Source organism: Megascapheus bottae, chromosome 21 (assembly GCF_031878675.1).
Source record: "Megascapheus bottae isolate mThoBot1 chromosome 21, mThoBot2.hap1, whole genome shotgun sequence".
NCBI classification, from domain to species: Eukaryota; Metazoa; Chordata; class Mammalia; order Rodentia; family Geomyidae; genus Megascapheus; species Megascapheus bottae.
Window position 1 is genome coordinate 10732242 of NC_143529.1, and position 19707 is coordinate 10751948.

Below are 19707 nucleotides of genomic sequence, written 5' to 3' on the forward strand. Positions count from 1 at the left end.
TGTTTCCCCCCTTCCCTATCCTATTTCAAATAACCAAATATGCATATATAAATATATCAGATAACAAGGTGAAATACTGTAACAATATGAGATAACCAAGGGACAGCAAAAGAGATGAGAGACAACATAAGGACAGCAATCACTCATTATATGGCTTTTGTTTCCATATTCTGGAGGTCCTTTCATTTAGCGTCATTCTATATGGCCTTATGTATCTAGGTTTTGTTCTATTGTAAATCTCTTCTAGGAGAGCCCAAGGTTTCTACTGATTATGACAAATGAGAGAAACCATTGAGCCTGTGTTCCTTTGAGTCTGGCTTACTTCACTTAATATGATTTTTTCTAAGTCTTTCCAGTTCCTTACAAATGGGGCGATTTCGTTCTTTCTGACAGCAGCATAGAATTCCATTGTGTATAAATACCACATCTTGTTGATCCACTCATCAACTGAGGGACATCCGGGTTGGTTCCATATCTTTGCTATGGTAAATAGAGTTGCAATGAACATCGTTGTGCTAGTGGATTTAGTATGTCCTTGTTTCTGGACGATTGGGTAAATGCCAAGTAGTGGAATTGCTGGGTCAGAGGGGAGCTCTATATTTAGTCTTTTTTTAATATTTTTATTGTAATTAATAAAAGGGTTACATGATATTTGCCAGATAGAAGGTGCATTAATTCACATACATTGATACCCTTTCACATGTCTTGGTATATTTAGTCTTTTGAGGAACTGCCATACTGTTTTCCATAGTGGTTGAACGAGTTTGCATTCCCACCAACAATATAGTAGTGATCCCTCCTGGCCACATCCCCTCCAGCATCTGATGTTATTAAATTTCTTGATCCTGGCCATTCTAACTGGAATGAGGTGGAATCTTAGAGTTGTTTTGATTTGCATTTCTTCTATGACCAGAAATGTCGAGCATTTCTTCATGTGTCTATAGGCCATTCTTATTTCTTCTTCAGAGAAGACTCTCTTTAAGTCTTTGGCCCATCTTTTAATGGGATGATTGTTTCTTTGGAGATTAGTTTTGGAGGGACACAGAGCTATCTTAACCAGGATGTCTTCTCTGAGACTCTGCTTCCCAAAACACTAACATCTTCCACTTGGGCCACTGCTAAGGCTGAGTCTCGAACCTGTGTAAGGGAACTTTTCATTTCTCGGCTGTGATTTATTCTGTGTCACATCTAAATTCTCAGTAACAGTGTTTATTTCTAGGTTTTAGAGAAACATCATTCCACTGCCCTGAGGGACGGCCTGAGCTCCTCACTCTAATCCTCATCATCGCCCACAGGTTGGCCCCACACCCCCTCAATCGGTGGGCACAACCTTTACAAGGAACAAGTACATTTTCTTCTGGAATTTGGAAAGGTCTCACAGAGTCAGAAAAAAGAGTAGAGAGGGTCAGGCAAATGTCAGACCATTTCATCTCATTAGCATAAGTGTCCTTCAAAATAAGCATTAGTTCCATTTCATCTCTGGAAAGGTTAAGCAGTCAGAGAGACAAGTGAGAGGAAGCGCTGACTGCCTCGCCTTTGGAGCTGTGTGTTCTCTTCTTCCAGGCCTCTGCCTCCACCCTCCACCCCAATCTTCTCTCCCAGGTCCCCTTTTCCTCTCTGCAGGGATGTTACTTGTCACAAGTATTTTCCAAAGCAAAGCAGATCTGAGTCAGGCAGGACTCCTCAGTCACTCTCCTAGGTAAAAAAAAATTTAAATACTTTTATTATCTTTAAGTAGTTGCACAAAGGAGTTGCCATTCAACAAAGCACTTTATGAACAGCGTATGCCCTGATAAATGTCACCCCTTTGAACATTCTCACCCAGCAACCCCAGCTTCCTCGTTCCCTCACTTGTCTTAATTTTGTGGGATATGTATTAAATTTTTGCCGTTTAACAAAGTACTTCATGTTATAATACATTTTGATCTAGGTCACCCCGTGAACATTTTTACCCCCCTTTCACCCACTCCTTCCCCTATTTTTTTAAATTTTGTGGTATATACAATGAGTTGTTGACAGCATTCTCTCTCTTTCTCGCCCCCACCCCTTCGAATTCGATTAGTAAGTAAATTGTCAGTGTGCTTTTGTTTCCTGATGAACAAAATAGAGATAATTTACTTTCTATGTAGTTATCTTCATGGTTCAATGAATTATTAATACATGTCAAAGTACTCAATAAGTGTTAACTGATGCAATCAGGCTCAGTGTGTGTGTGTGTGTGTGTGTGTGTGTGTGTGTATGTATGTATGTGTGTGTGCACACGTATATTTGCACTTCTACATGGGCCTGGTGTATTCAGAATCATGTTTACTGACAGAGCCTTAGCACTTTAAATCCTGACTTGGTCTGGGTTGAGAACAGTGTTTGGAGCACACAGCGGAGAGGATTTCCCAAACTTCAAGTCTGATCATGTTTCAGAGAGCATGAAATTTCCCAGAATTCCTTTTGAGGGTACATCTAGTACTCTCCTTTAAAGCATGTTAGTAGCAAATGAATGATTCTCTTAAAATGCTTGTTTGGGGTTACCTGGCCTAAGCTATTTCCTGGGCAAGGAGAGTGGGAGAGGCAGTATTGCACTGTTTCTCTCTGCCTGGACTGACAAGGCCATGTTGCTTCTTCCTTCAATAAAGATGTGCACAGAGTTATTTGCAAAAGAAGAGTTCCAGACCTTGGACCCGACCCAGGAGCTCATATTTCCCCCAGAACTCTTGGTAAGATGACATGTTTGGAACCCATCCATGTCCTTCCTGTGACATGACAAATTGAGGACGTCAAGATGCTGACTTCCTCCCCCGCCCCAGCCCCCAGCTCACCCAGCCCTCGCTGCTCTCAAGGATATATTCACTAAGTTTCAGCTGTGGGTTTTGTCGCTGTTTTGATGGGGGGGGGGATATCAGGAGCTTTGGATTTGCTAGAGAGGTGCTGCCCTACCACTTTGAGTCATGCCCCTAGCCCTTTCAGTCTTCCTTAACTTTCCAAATAGCATCTTAGTCCAGCCTGGAGCCAGCCACCCTAGTTATGCTTAGACTACAGGCACATGCTGCAGTCCCCTACTTTGTATTGGTTGAGGGAGGGTATTGCATACTCCCCACCCCCCAAGGTTACCTTGGAACATTGATCCTACCTGAATAGCCTCCAGTGATAGCTGGCATTACAGGCATGCACCACCATACCTACCTACAGGGTTTGTTGGGGGGGTTTTTTAAATGATTTCACCATTACTGTCATGACTTTCCTCTGAAATGTGTCCCTGTCAGCAAGCCAGGCGGGTTCCACATACCCGAATGGTCTTTCCAACCACTCACTACAGTGACCCCCAAGAACATTTCAGATACACTCCTCTTCCTCTCCTCCTCCTGTCAGCATCCCCATCCTTCATCTCAGATATCACTTGCCCGTTCTCTGAAGTATTTACTCATTCACTGAAACGTGGATATCCAATCAGCAACACCCAGCACTGTTCTAGGTACTAGGTCTAGGTACAAAAGGAGATATTTGTGGTCTAGAGAAACTGGGTGCCAGAGCGTCACTCCACTCATCCTAGATACACAAGAGGCAGAGACCCACAGGATCACTATTTGAAGTCAGTTCAGGTAAAAAAAAAAAGTTCTTGGGACCCATGAGCCCACTTTTCTGCAAAGAACCACCGAAAAGCCAGGTTAGAGGCATGGCTCAAGTGGTAGAGTGCCAGCTGTGAGCAAGCCCTGAGTTCAAGCTCTGGGGAAAACAAAGTTTAACAAGTCAGTAGTATTAAGAAGTAAACAAATTTAATTAATTAGGTAATAAGCATAAGAAGCAGACAGTTGCATCTTAAATACACTAGCCAAAGGTTACATTTCAAGTCTAGAAGTGAAGGGGCCACAAAGCTATATGGATATGAACAATCCAGTTAGTAGCAACAGAAAGTGCAAAAGCCGAGAACTGAAAGAGCCCACGTCTGATCAGGGACAGAGAGGAGGCAGGCCAGCTGGAAGACAGTGAGTGAAGGAAGGTCAGAGCCTTCAGCCAGATCTGAAGTCTTTGTAGAGGAACATACCCTACACGGGCCGGGAATAACACAAGAGGAACTTGTCACCTGCCCTTAGAGGATGGCGGAGAATCCAGCAAAACAGACCCTGACCTTTTCTGGAGAGAGAGTCACCTGGATCTCCCCGGGAACCCTCCAGGAGCTCTTGGAGCTGAAAGTGAAGCACCCTGAAGCCCCTCTCATTTTGGGCAACACTGCCCTAGGTAAGTGATTTCGATGGTTCTCGTGAATGCCAGGCTGGGCTCCTGGCCCCTCCTGCACTGTGACCATGACTGGAGACTTCAGCCCTGTGACATGCCAGTGATCCCCAGCCAGATGGACATGTGCCAGGGGGCATGCATGGCTACCCCTTGTGGGACTTGAAGTCTGGGCCTGGGCACTGTCCCTGAGCTCTTCAACTTAAGGCTACCAACCTATCCCTTGAGCTACAGTGCCACTTCTGGCTTTCTGATGGTTAATTGGCGATAAGAGTCTCACAGACTTTAGTGCCTGGGCTGGCTTTGAACTTCAATCCTCAGATCTCAGCCTCCTGAGCAGCTAGGATTACAGGAGTGAGCCACCCTTCCTGGCTTGAAGGGTTTTTGTTTTGTTTTGCTTTGTTTTGCTTTATCTTTTTTTCCCCCTTTTAATTTTGATTTTGTTCAATTTTTTGTCAGTCCTGGGGCTTGAACTCAGTCCCTGAGCTTCTTTTGCTCAAGGATAGCATTCTACCACTTGAGCCATAATGCCACTTCTGGCTTTTCCTGTTTATGTGGTACTGAGGAATCAAACCTAGGGTTTCATGCATTCTAGGCAAGCACCACTAAGGCACATTCTGAGCTCTGATTTTGTTGAAGAATGCGGAGATGTCATAGAACTCTGTTGAAGTATCTAGAGATATCAGAACAATACACCGCACACTCACGGACTGCCCGCCTAGTTAACATCTCACACTTTCTAGGTCTTGGAAGCCCGTGGGCTCTACTAAACTTCTCCTTCCCTCCCCTTCCCTCACACGGCAGTCCACTAATTCTCTGTCCACCTCCTTTGTTTTCATAATTACCACACATATGTGAATCTTTTAACAAGATGTCATCTAGTTTTTCACATGTGTAAGTTGCACACAAACATCATTATCTTTTTGTTGTTGTTATACAATTTGCTTTGTTAATTGCTTTCCACATTTATTTTCAGGGTTAGAGTTTGAACTCCACACCTCATACATGCGAAGCAGGTGCTCTATCACTTGAGCCACTCTGCTATTATTTTTTTTGCCATAGTTACTTTCAAGACAGGGTCTCTACTCTACATCAACCTGGGCTGGGATTCTCTCATTTGTGTTTCCTTTGGTTGCTGGAATGAGGAGTGTGTGTGACTGTGCCTGGAATCACAGGTGTATACTACTGTCCGCAGCCGTTGATTTAGATGGAGTCTCCCAAACTACTCTAACATCTGTATGAGCCTTGACCTTGACCTGTAATCCTCCAGTCACCACCTCTAAAGTAGCTAGAATTACAGGCTTGCTCTTCCACTTTGAGCCACAGTGCCACTTCCAGGATTCTGGTGGTTAATTGGAGATAAGAGTCTCATGGACTTTCCTGCTAGGATTACAGTTATAAATCAACAGCACCCAACTTTTTTAAGGGTTTCGTTTATTTGTCTAGGTTTTTTGACTGTATATTTTTTTGTCTTTTCATTTTTGATATTGGGGATTGAACCCGGGTCCTTGGACTTTCTCAAGGCTAGGACTCTACCATTTGAGGCACAGCACCACTTCCAGCTTTTTTTATGTATGTGGTACCAAGGATCATACCTAGGTCTTTGCGCATGCTAGGCAAGCACTCTACCACTAGGCCAAACTGCCGACCCTCATTCAATATGTTTGACCTACAATTAACCTCTGTGGCTGCACATGGCTATAGTATATTCCATTTCTGGAACACAGAACGATTTGCCCCAGGGGAGAAGTGAGAGAAATATTGTCCTTCACTCATGTGCTGTTTTTCTCATGAGAACAATGGTAAAAGGCCAAATGGAGCAAAAATCTACAAGCATCATCCCAGTGGCTTACAAAATTCTCAAGAATCTTTTAGAGAAGAGAATTCAGGCAAGGTGGCATTCACAAAATAGGACAGACTACATAGAATTCTCAATCAAGATAAGTGGCAAACCCTTTAGCAAGTGGATGCATTTGTTTTCTTCTTTTTTGATGTTCTATTTTATTATGGAAAGGAAGCTGATGGGACAGCTCCAGATAGTTCCCAGTCTGGTCTATTTTGAATGTTCTTTTAAGTCTCTTTGCTACTTCTTTCTCAAAGGGGCCTTGTTCATACTAGGCAAATGTTCTACCACCAAGTTCCATGTCCACCTCCACAAATATCTTTATATACAACCTGGTCTGATGCCTCTGAGTAAGAGCTTTTTAAGAGCTTTTCTGCTTTTTTATTTCCTATTTCTATATAAATGTGGTATGTATATAAATAAGTGAATTCCTGTACTGAGACAGTATGCTCTATAAATTTGCTTGACAGGGGTGTATGGTCATTATTGAAAATTTGTATCTGAGGGGTTTTTTAATGAAAAGATTTGCCAAAGTAGAGGCATTTTCTCTTTGCTAACAGTCTCTAAAACCACATGTACTCCTCAGGACCTGCAACGAAATCCCAAGGACATGTTTACCCGATTCTCCTCTCCCCTGCTAGGATTTCTGAGCTGATGTTGGTCACCAAGACCAGTGATGGTGAGTACCCAGTGATTACCTTACACTTATAAGTGAGCCCTACTTCAGCCTCTATTTGTGTTATGTGGCTTGTTTCCAATTCTTCATTGTTTTCCTAATGCAGGAATAAGGAGCCAGTGTGGCGCTCCATTGTCCAAACCCTGGAACTGATATGAAATATCCACGTGCTAGCACTCAAGACCTTGTACTCACTTCTAGAATTTTTGCTTATGATTGCCATGGTGAGAGGGTTGGGAGTTTGGCCTAGTGGTAAAGGGCTTGCCTAGAATGCATGAAGCCCTGGGTTCGATTCCTCAGTACTACATACACAGAAAAAGCTGTGTGCTGTGGCAGAAGTGGTAAAGCATTTGCCTTGAGAAAGCTCAAAGACAGTGCCCAGGCTCTGAGGACTGGCAAAAAAAAAATGCCATCGTTAGCCTAGTACTACTGGCTCCCATCTGTAATCCTAGCTCCTCAGGAGGCTGAGATCTGAGGATCCCAGCCCAGGCAGGAAAGTCCATGAGACTCTTAACTCCAAATTAATTACCAGAAAACTGGAAGTAGAGCCCACTAGCCAGGAGTGAAAACAAAGCTCGGGGACAGAGTTCAAGTCTCAGGGTAAAAGTGAGAGAAATATTGTTCTGTGCTCACCTGCTGTTTGTCTCTTGGGAACAATGGTTAAAATCCAAATGGAACAAAAGTCAGCAGGCAATCACACCCAGGCTTATCATACCCTTAAGAACCTGTTAGTGTACAGAACTATCAGGCAGAATAAAATTCACAAAGTAGGACAAAATATATGAGAATTCTTATTCAAGATGAAGGGCAAACCCATTAGACCCCTCCTTTTTGGTTGTTCCATGGAGCTCCTAGTCCTGTGCGTGAATGTAAGTGCTCAGCCAATGGATAATCAATGACTGCATAGGAAAAAGCATGATGAATGGGTCTAGATCATGAATGCAATGGCACACAGTGGTAATGATGACTTTAACTTAGGTAATAGAACTAATCACTGTAGTCTAGAATGGCTTGTAGGTCATCAGGTATATTTTAGGGAAGTTTACTGGTGGTCCGAGGAGGGAACCCACCCCAACTGAATTACCACAAGAGTCCTATCTTCCTGGCCTCCCACCAACATCAGCTAATCAGATTGCACTACAGACTAGCAAGCCTGCTCTGCCCTGGAAGAGCCCTGCCCGCTAACAAGGGAAGGTAGCCTTGCTTGGATATTGCCCAGCTTCAATCTTGTAGCAGTTCAGGTGTGAATTGCTCATACCTGGTGTGAGCCAAAGTGAGAGTAGAAGAAGAGGCAGAGAAATGGGGAGACTTAGGGCATAAACAACCAGTCTAAGCAGAAAGTTAAACCAGGAAGAATTGAATGGTTGATGGTCTTCTCCAGGCTCTAGTTAGCCTTCTTGCTTTCAATATCATGATCCTGCCAGATGTAATGGCACATGACTATAATCCCAGTACTCAGGAGGCTAACAGCAAGATCTCAAGTTCGAAGCCATTCAGTGCTGCATAGCAAGTTCCTGTCTCAAAAAGAAAGCAGCACCACAACCCTTCCCCCAAGTCTTAAATAAAACAAGTAAAGGAAAATACAAGGTAAGCATGAAGGGCTGTCACCACAGCCCATTAGGAGGTAGGAGGAGGAGGCTCACAGTGCCACATGAGGTACCAAGCAAAAGTGTGAAAACCTATCTGAAAAACAACTAAAGCCTAGAGGAGTGGGGCCATAGCTCCAGTGGTAGATAGCCTGCCTAGCGAGCACAAAGTCATGAGTTTAAACCTCAGTACCACAACATAAAGGAGGAAAAAGGAAGAAAAAAGAAAGTCCACTATTTCTGTCCCCAAAAGGGCCTTTTAAAGTTCTTGGTATAACCCCAGCTTTCACTTTTTAAATGAAGAAACTCCAATGTGAAAATAAAAATATACTGGCAAAACACCCCCAAACTAGCCAGTGTTGAAGATACCAGGACTTCTACTCCCAATTCAGAAAAATTACTGCCACCACCACCACCCACAAGGGCTCATGCCACCACCTATCCTGGAAACCAAAGCAAAGCCAGATTCTAAAACATAAGCAATCCCTGAGGGGCATCTGGGACTCTTAGAATGAAGCATGAGTGCCCTCTAGTGGCTGATGGGAGGTTTCCATGTTTAAAAGTCCTGTGATCCAGAAGATAACTTTTTACTGGATAAATTAGAGCACGATGGACCCCTACCAGTACCCCTCAACTGTAATTTTGCCTTAAATGTCCATGTAAATTTTGACATTTTATCCATAACATGTACACATGTGATTCAGTATATTTTTCCATCAAAAATATTTGATAATGGGTGAGAAGTAATGAGCCCTTTATACATGAAAAAAAAAATTTAAAAGAAGCATTCACTGAAAAAAAAAAAGATTTGAGATAAAGTGCTTTGGAATGTTGCTGTGTATTTTTCTCATTGGCCCATCAACCATGAGAAATACTGAGTTAAAACGAATCAAGCAAAGGATAAGTTTTTCCTGACTCCACCAGCATACAAGCTAAGTTTCATGAGTAAGATGAAATAAACTAAAACTATGATAAATAGAAGAGCCTGAAACAAGAAATAAAGTAAACAATGGAAATGAACAAACAGAATGAGCAACCAAAAACCTGAAGTAGATTGTCTGACCTCGATGCAAATTTGAAGTCTGTGCTGACTCAGGTGACAGATGGTTATTTGGAGATAGGAATCTCATGAAGTTTCCTGCCTGGGCTGGCTTTGAACAGTGATCCTCAGATCCCAGCCTCCTGAGTAGCTAGGATTACAGGTGTGAGCCACTAGCACCTAGTATGGGAAGCTAGAAGACTTGGTATGTTGGTTCTTCCCAATTAACAAGAGTCAGGGTCTTTCCCTTTTTTATTTTTTATTTTATTTTATTTTATTTGCCAGTCCTGGGCTTGAGCTCAGGGCCTGAGCCTTGTCCTTGGACTTTCTCAAGGTTAGAGCTCTACCACTTGAGCCTCAGCACCACTTCTGGCTTATTTTCTATGTATGTGGTACCAAGGAATCAAACCCGGGCCTTCGTGCATGCTAGGCAAGCACTTTAACCACTAGGCCAAACTCCCAGCCCCTCTTTCCCTTTTTTAGAGAAAAGAAAGCATATAACAGGAACAGGATTGACTGTCCTAGGCTCCAGCAAAATAAGGTTTTTGCAGACCATCAAAGGTAGGGCTTTTTTCTGCTCAAGGCTAGTATTCTTCCATATAAGCCACAGCTCTGCTTCTGGCGTTTGGTGGCCAATTGGAGATAAGAGTCTCGCAGGCTTTCCTGCTCAGGATAATTTCAAACCATAATCCTCAGATCTCAGCCTCCTGAGTAGCTAGAGTTACTGGCATGAGCTATCAGCACCAGGCTTCTAGCATTTTTTTGCTGGTTAATTGTTTGCCTGTCCTGGCTTCAAACCAGGGTTCTTACATTTCAGCCTCCTGAATAGCTAAGCTTATAAATGTGAGCTACCCGCACCCAGCGGTGTGCCACATGCCCTGCCAGCCACTTTCCTTTTCAAGATGAAGTTGAAACCCTGTAGTGCTTGCTGATGTCCCAACAATCCTTGCAAGTCTGGCTGCAACAATGGTCCAGCTGTTGAAACACTTTATGGCTAGTTAGCAAACAACCCTACCCGAGTCTTCCTGGAAGCTCTCCCTTGGCTCCCTCTCCACACCCACCCCCCAACTTCACCACACCCAATGATGTCAACAGAATGCCTGGAGCAGAAGCTTGCTTGGACCATGTTTATTCTGATTGGCCAGCGCTCCTCACAGAACTGCCCTGGCACTTGGAACTTTAGGTCTCTTGACATAGTAGATCTGGGAGCAAACAAACATCCATGTGGTTCTGAGTTCCTAGTGATTCTCTGAGAAGCCAAGAATGCCACCCTAGTTGAACACTCACCCAACATGGCTCAATATGATGACAATTCTCCTGCTCCCTCCCCACCCCATGTCGCCCACAAAAACAATTTGCTTTCCAGGTCTGACTATTGGTGCTGGCTGCAGCCTGGCACAAGTGAAGGACATCTTGGCTGAGAGCATCTCTGAGCTCCCAGAGGAGAAAACTCAGACCTACCAGGCCCTCCTGAAGCAGCTGCGGAGCGTAGCAGGCCAGCAGATTCGCAATATGGCAGTAGGTTTCCTCACATCAACCACTGAGTACACTGCACTTTTTTCTTGATCTTGCTTAAAATGCAAGCATTGGCAGAATCCGTATTTCAAAAGGCCTCAACCGATTGAGACAACAGAATATTCATTTGAAATGAATATTCTAAATTAACAAATGTTAGTTAATAGAATACTTAAAAGAGACATCAGTGTCCAATTCAACCCAGTGGCTAAGCAGCTGAGCAGGTCAGAAAAAGTCATGTTGGTTTTGCTAATTTCATGGTAAGCCTACCAAAGAATCTTATGTAGTCTCAGGTTTCATTCTTGCAAGTATACTGTCTAAAACAAGAAGAGTGGCCCTCTGTAATCTGAGTTGTTGAGACCATAGCTGGGGAATAAGAACAGAAGGGGAAAAAAAGGTCATGGTTAGGTTGTCAAAGTGCCCATGCTCTATTTCCTGCACACCCTAAACAGTGCATGGGAAAGCCTTGTGGAAGGATGTGTTTCCTTCAAACAAAAAAAAAAGTTCTCAAGGCTCAGGTGCTGGTGGCTCATGCCTGTAATCTTAATTACTCAGGAGGCTGAGATCTGAGGATCACAGTTCAAAGCCAGCCTGGGCACCAAAGTCTGTGATATTCTTATCTCCAATTAACCACCAGGAAAACTGGAAGTGGCACTGTGGCTCAGAGTGGTAGAGCACTGGCCTTGAGCTGAAGAGCTCAGGGACAGCACCCGGGCCCAGACAGAGTACAATCCCCATGACGGACAAAAAACAAGAAAAAAGAAAAAACTCCAAGGAACGATTTCAACTGTGCTCTGAAATCAAGAACTCAGCCCAAGCCATATTTATAATACTAGCTACCCAGAAGGCTGAGATCTGAAGGTCATGGTTCAAAGGCAGCCCAGGCAAAAAAAAGTCTGTGAGACTCTTATCACCAATTAACCATCAAAGAGCTAGACGTGAGCTGTGGCTCAAGTAGAGATCAAAGCTTTAAGGAAAAAAAAGCTAAGAACCATGCGCAGGCCATGAGTTCAATCCCTAGTGCTGGCACAGGGAAAGAAAACAATACCTCTGATCAGATCCCTTGTAGCCTCTGGAGAGATGAGCAGAAGAGTTAGGAGTGGAAGCACATCAAAAGGAATAGTAGAGACAGTCCAGGGGAGCTTCGAGGTGTTTTCCACCACTTATAGACACCTGAGGATGGATGGATTTTACACAGGATCACAAAAGGTAGAATAATGGTCCATCGGTGAGGGTCCAGGCAGACAGACTTCTACTTAGGGTGAACCGAAGAGCTTTAAACGAAGCTGTGGTTCTCCAGACTTCCCAACATTCCAGCCCAGACCACCGCAGGGCCCTGCTTTGCTGGGGAAAACAGCACCAAGTTGCACGTCCTGACATTTCTCTCCCAAGTCCACAGATGGTAGATGCATATTTCTACCATGGGATGTGTAAAGTCACTTCTGAGTATGTGAGAGATGAGGCTGAGATCCTCTGTACTGTGCCAAAGCACCATGGCAGCTCTGTGGCTGGCTCCCTGGCCACCTTGGCCCTTGAGCTTCATATCCTATTTGGTGGACCTTGATCAAGTTGCGTGATTTCTCCATGCTCTGTTGTCTTCCCCCGTGAAATCAGAACTAACAGCCTCCACTTCACTGGGGCACTGTGAGATTTGATGTGAGCAGACATGCCGGAGGTTAGACAGCATGTGTAGCATGTCAAATGCCAGGAAAGGGCCTTTGTAAAGTTACCACTCTAAGGACCTGTGGAAAGGGACTCCCTGACACCCGAGTCCTCTCAGAACTGACCAAGCCCTTTCTCTACCCTTCTACAACACTGAAAGCACCTGGGGGGAGGCGAGGAGAATGGAGAACAAGAGAGAGACTGACTGAGCTGTGAACTCTCTCTTCTTAGTCCTTGGGGGGACATGTAATAAGCCGGCACTGCTACTCAGACCTGAATCCAGTTCTCGCTGTGGGGAATGCAGCCCTCAATCTGCTATCAGAAGGTAAGCTCCCCCAGAAAGCACCCAGATATTTTTAGTGTCTTTTATTAATGTTTTAGAGGGGTTTTTTTGAGGAATTACTTTGTCAGAGCCCAGGAGACTTTGTCCACTCACCTGTCACAGGGGAAGTTGAGTCAATGCCAAGATCAGACTGCTTCCTTCTGACAGCACACACATGTACTTACACACACACACACACACACACAGGCACACAACTGGCGCCAATGCACTCATATAGCCCATGGGTTAGCTCACGTGCTCCTGCCTGGCCAGCAAATACCAGAAGCAGTGGGCAGAGGCAGGGGTGGGAGAAAACTGCAGGGAGCATTCACTCCTTGAGACCTAAGGAGCCACTCCTGGCTTTTCACCTTCTCCTCTTCATGCACCCTGCTCCACCAACACCCTGTCAGAGACTATACCCCACCCCCGTGCCCCATCTTGTACCCTTAAGCCATCCTCCTACCACAGGTGCTGCGTAGGAAGCCACAAGTCTGGTGGAGGAGGCAGAGCAGACATCCGAACACCACAGGCCTCTGGAGACAGGGCAGGAAGGAGACAGTGATTCATTTTAATTACAGCGGAGAAGACTATTCCTTTGGCACCACTCCCAGGAAAAAACACTCCCCTCAGGACCTGTGCATTCGTACAGGAACGCTAACTATATATCTATGCCAGACACTGCATGTGCCTCATCTCCAAGCCGCTGTGTTCCCAGCACTGGTCATTGTCTCCAGAGGGAGGAGATGCTATCCTTGTGATGCTATACCCAAGTTCTGAGGCTAGATAATTTATAAAGATGGAATGCATACTTCATCATTCTAAAGGCTAAGAAGTTCAAACTCAAGATACTCGTATCTGGTTGAGACCTTTGGCCCTTAGGGAAGGTTGAAAAGCAAGAGGGAGCAAGAGGGAGCCACAGTTATCCTATTGTAATAGTATGATCAAACCTATGAAGTTGGAGACAATACGGAAAGAACAATCACCTCTGAGTCTCATCTCCCTGCTCCCTCTACCCCACTCCAGAAACCTCCTGCTTCCCTCCAACCCCATGCTCACATGTTCAGCAAGTATTCTACCACTGAGCTACATTCTCATCTCAAGGGGCCATGAAGTTTCATAAACTAGAATTGGAAGCATGGCTTAAGTAGTAAAGTGACTTTCAGTTCAAACCATGGTACAGGAAAAGGAAGTTTATGAATCAAATGAGTTTCAGACATAACAAATATGCAAACCTTAGCAAGACTCGGGTCCATCTGACTTTCCATCACATGTGCTGCTTCCTCACCCCATTCTGTCCTAGCCCTAAATCCTCTAACTCAAAAGTACCCCTCTCCCCCCACCGACCATCTGTCCAATTCCCACCCTCTCTCACAAGCCCCTTCAGCAATCATTGGCTCATGGCACCTCCTGGGAGCTAACAGTGCCCCAGACAAAAAGAGTCTGAAATGAACAACCACAATCTCTGCTCATGTGGACCTCCAGGCTGGGTCCATGCAGGGACGCTGGCCTCCCTGAGATGTCTGCTGCTAAGAAAATCCTGTCTCTCATCATTGGGAGTTGATGCAGGGTGAGGCGACTTGGAGACTGAGAGAGAATATGTATCCCCACAGCTCTCATCCTATTTAGTTTGCCAGTGGAGGGAATGACAGGCTCAAGCCACCGACTCAGGCAGGCTTTCCACTGAGTGCCCCAGGCCTGTGACCTGGGATACTCCTGCTCTGCCCCCCCCCAAAGACCAGGAGAGAAGAGGCCAAGAATTCTGGGGCCCCAGGATGGAGGGGTGCCTGGTCCCTGTCCCTGTCCAGGGAGTTCTACTGTGGTGGCAGCGGCCATGTTGTTCTGCTGGCTTACTGTCTCTACTTTCCCTGCAAAACCATCTCTACCTAATGAGCGCCTGTCTATGCTCCAGCCAGGGCAGTAGATCACCTGATCCATAGATCAGCAGCATGGCAGGTGGACCAAGATCAAGATGGTCTCCTCTAGGTCTCCACCCCACCCCAAAGAACTACACCTCATGCTCCAACACTTCCTATGCCATGCACTTTAAAGAGCACATATTTTGGAGCCTGAGGCCACAGCTCTGACCAGCAGCTGCTAAAAGCTGAGCAGGAAGGAGGTTTTGCAGACTTCACTTGGCTCCTGAGACAGGATCTCCCAAAGTGGCAACGACAAAAAGCAAATCTAATCATCTGAGTCTGTGCATGATGGATGACAAACCCTGTATCCACTGAGGTTGTGCCTGCACCTCCATCTGAGCCAGGAATGGCTTCTAATTAGTTAGCCAGCTTGTGCTGTAAGAGGAAAACCCACAGGTCCAGCAGACTGCCTGGTGGAGATGACCTCCCTGTAAAGAGAATGGGCACTGCTGGAACAAATGTCATCATAAGCAGCAGAGGGAATAGACTCCTGCGTGGCTTTCACTGCCTGCAAGCTTTTTCTTCTTCTCACAGCCAACATTTAAACGTAAGAAACACCTTGCATTTCTTGCCAGGACTGTGCAGAAATGCCATTTTCTTCCACAGATGGTCCAAGGCAGATTTCCCTCAATGATCATTTTCTTGCTGGTGTGGTAAGTGCGGACTTGAAGCCAGAAGAGATTTTGGAATCTGTGTACATCCCTCACTCCCAAAAGGTAAGATTCCCATTGTTTGCTCCCAAGTAGTTTTTCCCTTATGATAACAAGTGCAATCATCATTAGGAAATGGAAATCAGTTGGGAGTTTGAAAGATCTGCACCCTGAAAACCTGTTTTCTGTCCCCTGTGGGCTGGGCCCACACCAAGGGCCTGGAACAGACACAACCAAGCAGCCATGCGGGTTTGGCTTGTTGTTGCAGCTGTTGGGTGAGGCCTTGCTTCCTTCCTGCCCCTTTTTTCCATGAGTGAGAGCTCTCTGGCTATGAATGGAACTTCCCCACTGAGGCACAGGGAGACAGAGTCCAGGGCTCCCTACTTTTACCAACCCCACTGGGAATAGGGGGGCCTTCAGATGTCTTCTATCCCAGGACCCCTGGGTTGCTGCACACCAGCTAGCTATGGAGATGGCCTTCTGTGCTCACTCCCTGCTCCTTATGCCTTGTCCCCAAAGTTGTACTTGAATCTAAGAGGACAAGGCAAAGCAAAGGACACATGGCCAGGGCTCACCCCTGTAGTCCTAGATACCCAAGAGGCTGTGATCTGAAAGATCACTGTTCGAAGCCAGCCTGGGCAGCAAAGTCCCTGTGAAACTCTTATTTCCAATTAACCACTCAAAAACTTTGAGCTAGGGCTCACCTTCACTAGCAGCATCTTAGCTACACCAGAGATCATAGCAGCTAGAGAATGTGCCAGTAGCCATCTCTCCTCCTCCACTGGACCCAGGACTCCTTAGACCAAAGTTCTATCCGGAATGTTCTATTCTGCTTCCTTTCCGGTTTTGCCAAATGGAAAAATTATCCTTTCTACAATCCAAGAAAAGGTGCAGATCTCTTTGGATCTTTCAAAGCCCAGGTATCGGAGGGTTCCGCCATGCTCAGGAAGATCTGAGGAGCAGTTTTGATGGGGTCTCCACTGCCTTTTGCTTGCAGCCATCCTGGGCTTTGAAGGAAAATGCTTATGATCCTTGATCGTTAGGGTGTCTGGGGTGCTGGGGACAGGCCTTCCAGAGGACATGATTCTGACTTGGAACAAGTGGGAAGCCAGTGTGAACTCTTAATGTACCAACTGCCCTTTTAGAGAGCATCTAAGTGGTTAAAGTACCAAGAAGCAAGACAGAGAGCACACTCTTATTCTGACTTACGAGATAACCCAAATGACTTGCCTCCACAGTGGGAATTTGTGGCCGCTTTCCGACAGGCTCAGTGCCAACAAAATGCCTTGCCCGACGTAAATGCTGGCATGCGGGTCCTGTTCAAAGCAGGCACAGACACCATCGAAGACTTGAGCGTCACCTACGGTGGGCTGGGCACTTCCACCATCAGTGCACGCAAATCTTGCCAGCAGCTTCTTGGCAGGTAAGGAGTGAGCCCTGTACCCTGGGCATGCATCTTGATAGTTTGAAGAGGGGTGGGGGACTAAAAGTAAGTAAGGGGAAACTGGGCTGTGGCAGAGAGAAAGCCTTGGGAAATGGAAACTCAGACTTAGGAAAAAAAATGGGATTTTTTTCTTTCTTGTAATTTTCCAGAATTAATTAAATCTTAGTTGACTTCAATGAATTCCTTGCTTTTCTTTGAGTTGAGGACCCAGTAAAAGTAGTCCAGCCTTTTAGTTCTGCTAGCAGGTGGTATTCCCCACCTGACCCCCCCAATGCCCTCAGCAGATCAGAACCCAACAATCTCAGATTCCAAGTAGCACCCTAATTTTCCACTTGAAGGTACACTCCACTTCCCCCTGGGTGAAGGTAGCAGTCAACTACTTCTGCTACAGAATTTCTTAGTCGCTGAACCATTAGCCCTGTTTGCTACATTTATTTAATACCTACTTCTAGCAAGTTCTGGCTCTGGGATATGCTTGATTTTTGTTGCAGTGGGAAAGGACCCATTTTACCCTGCTATGACCCTTGGGCCTCTTAATCTTCCCATACCTGCATCTTCCAAGGCTTAATAAAACGATTCCAAAGTTTCCTCTAATTCAAGAAAAGGAAATTCTGAGAGCTTTAATCCAATGTCTAGTATATGCCACACAATGAAGACTGTTCATTAACTGGTTTCTTCTGCCTCCAACCTACCAGGCACTGGAATGAGCAAATGATGGATGAGGCTTGCAGGCTGCTTCTGGATGAAGTCTGCCTGCCAGGCTCAGCTCCCAGGGGAAAGGTAGAGTTCAAGAGGACTCTGATAGTCAGCTTCTTCTTCAAGTTCTACCTAGAGGTTTTGCAGGAACTGAAGACACAAGTAAAGCTGTTCTCTGTGCCTGTAAGTCTTCCCAGATGACTTTACAAGGATTGCTATGACAAATAGTTACTATTTTCCCAGTGCTGGGGTCTAGTGATCCTTCATCAGAGAATCCGCAAGGACTGTGAGTAAGAATCTCTTCTGTTTCCTGCCTAATTTCTAGCTGTTCGCTGGCAATCTATGGGGCTTCTTAGCTTAGACAAATATCTTCGTTCACATGACATTCTCCTTATGTGCACATCTATGTCCAAAATTCCCCTTCTTAGGACACCAGCCATATCAGATTAGGACTCAGCCTAATGACCTCAGTTAACTTATACACCCCTCTAATAAGTACTCTATCTTGTCAGGGTTAGAACTTCAGCATATAAAGTTGGGAGGACACAACTCAATCTGTAATTGGGTTTTTATGAGCTCCTTGCAGCCATAAGCTCCCAGCTTTCCCACTGCTCTTGCCTACACCATTACCTGTCACCTATTGAGTCAGGCCTTGTTGGTCTCGTCTTCCTCTGTGACACAGGCCTGAGGGCCTATTTAAAGCGTCAGGCGCCAAACTGTCTTCAGCCCGCACAGGTTCGCTGTGTGCACAGAGCACTGAAGCTTGCTGTCCCTGCCTCCAGTGTGTGATGTTCTTCTTTACAAATAAGCATTATTTCACCAAATTAAATCCGGTGCATTGACAAACTTGTAGACCTGTGCAGCTGCCACAGAAATATTCTACAAATAAAACCTTTCCATCGCCCCACAGAGTACCTCTGTATCTCCAGTGCCACCATCCCCCCCCCCACCCGCCCTGGTAACCACCATTCTGCTTTGTAGTACTAGAACTTTTCACCCAATTTGAAATGTATATTAGCCAGGCTTTTGCATCACTGTGACTAAATACTTAAGAAAGAGGAGAAATTTCTTTTAGGGGTTCATGGTTTTAGAGAAGTCCATCCATCATGGTGGAAAGGGCATGATGGATCAGAGGAAGTCATATCACAGCTGCCAAGAAGCAAAGGGGTGGGGGGGGGGGGGGAAACAGGGACAAGATACCTTAAATCTCCAACCTCAGTGGGCTACTTCCTCCTGGTAGGACTACCAGCTGGGACCAACCTATTAATACTTGAGCTTGTGGGGAATATTTCATATTCAACCCATAACAAATAAAACTTTATTATTAGAAAGACAAAACTGACCTATAGTCACATATCATATATATGATATACATCATGTATCTATAGCACATATAGCTACATAGGATTATATAGTATATATGTTATATATGATAGATACCAACTAAGTGCATATGTATATCAGTATAATCATATATGTATATATATCATATATGTGGTACATATACTAATATTTAAATTAGCTCTCTAGAGTTTTTGTTGTAAATGTCTTGGAATAAGACAAAGTAAACTCTCCTCCCCTGTCACTCCACACACCGCTATCTACTCTGATCACAGTTATAACTCTCACTCTAACTTATACCCTCTTGCTCCCCAGCCACTACCCACAACCCGATGCTTCACTGTTCCTAAAATGTCTGCACTCTCATGATTCTAATGATGACCTGCCATTTGGTTTCTGAGTCAAGACATTTGACACCCAGAGCAGCCTCTCCAGTTCTACTGCTGTCTCCCAGAAAAGCTGAGTTCTTGAGGAAGTATGCAGGATTTGTCCCTTTTTGTGAACAGTGGGACTACTGGCATGCTTTAACCAATCCAGAATTCCTCAGCCCCCAGCCCCCAACCCCTAGCAGGCTGCTGCAAAAGTGCTGTTTTATGCAGGTTCTGCTTGGAAGCAGTCAGTCCAGGACCTCCCTGGCTGGGTGAAGACAAAGGGCAGAGGGACACTGGTGAAAAAGGGAAACCCTGGGAGGTAGTATTGGACTTTGGTTATCCAAGCCATCTGAGTACTTTAGTGGACTCCTAGCACATAAAACCAAGTCCAATTTAATCCAGACTAACCAGCTTCTCTTCAT

General features: G+C 45.2%; 1 protein-coding gene across 1 annotated transcript in view; it reads left to right on the forward strand.

Moving 5' to 3' along the window:
- LOC150048612 (aldehyde oxidase 2-like) overlaps positions 1 to 19707 on the forward strand; it is an 81472-nt gene that overhangs the window by 13262 nt on the left and 48503 nt on the right. Inside the window, exons 8-15 of the mRNA XM_090354356.1 lie at positions 2631 to 2711; positions 4086 to 4230; positions 6654 to 6746; positions 10735 to 10886; positions 12777 to 12870; positions 15390 to 15499; positions 16672 to 16856; positions 17573 to 17735. Of these exons, the coding sequence (XP_090210482.1) occupies positions 2631 to 2711; positions 4086 to 4230; positions 6654 to 6746; positions 10735 to 10886; positions 12777 to 12870; positions 15390 to 15499; positions 16672 to 16856; positions 17573 to 17735 (1023 nt within the window). The remainder of the gene's footprint in view (positions 1 to 2630; positions 2712 to 4085; positions 4231 to 6653; positions 6747 to 10734; positions 10887 to 12776; positions 12871 to 15389; positions 15500 to 16671; positions 16857 to 17572; positions 17736 to 19707) is intronic.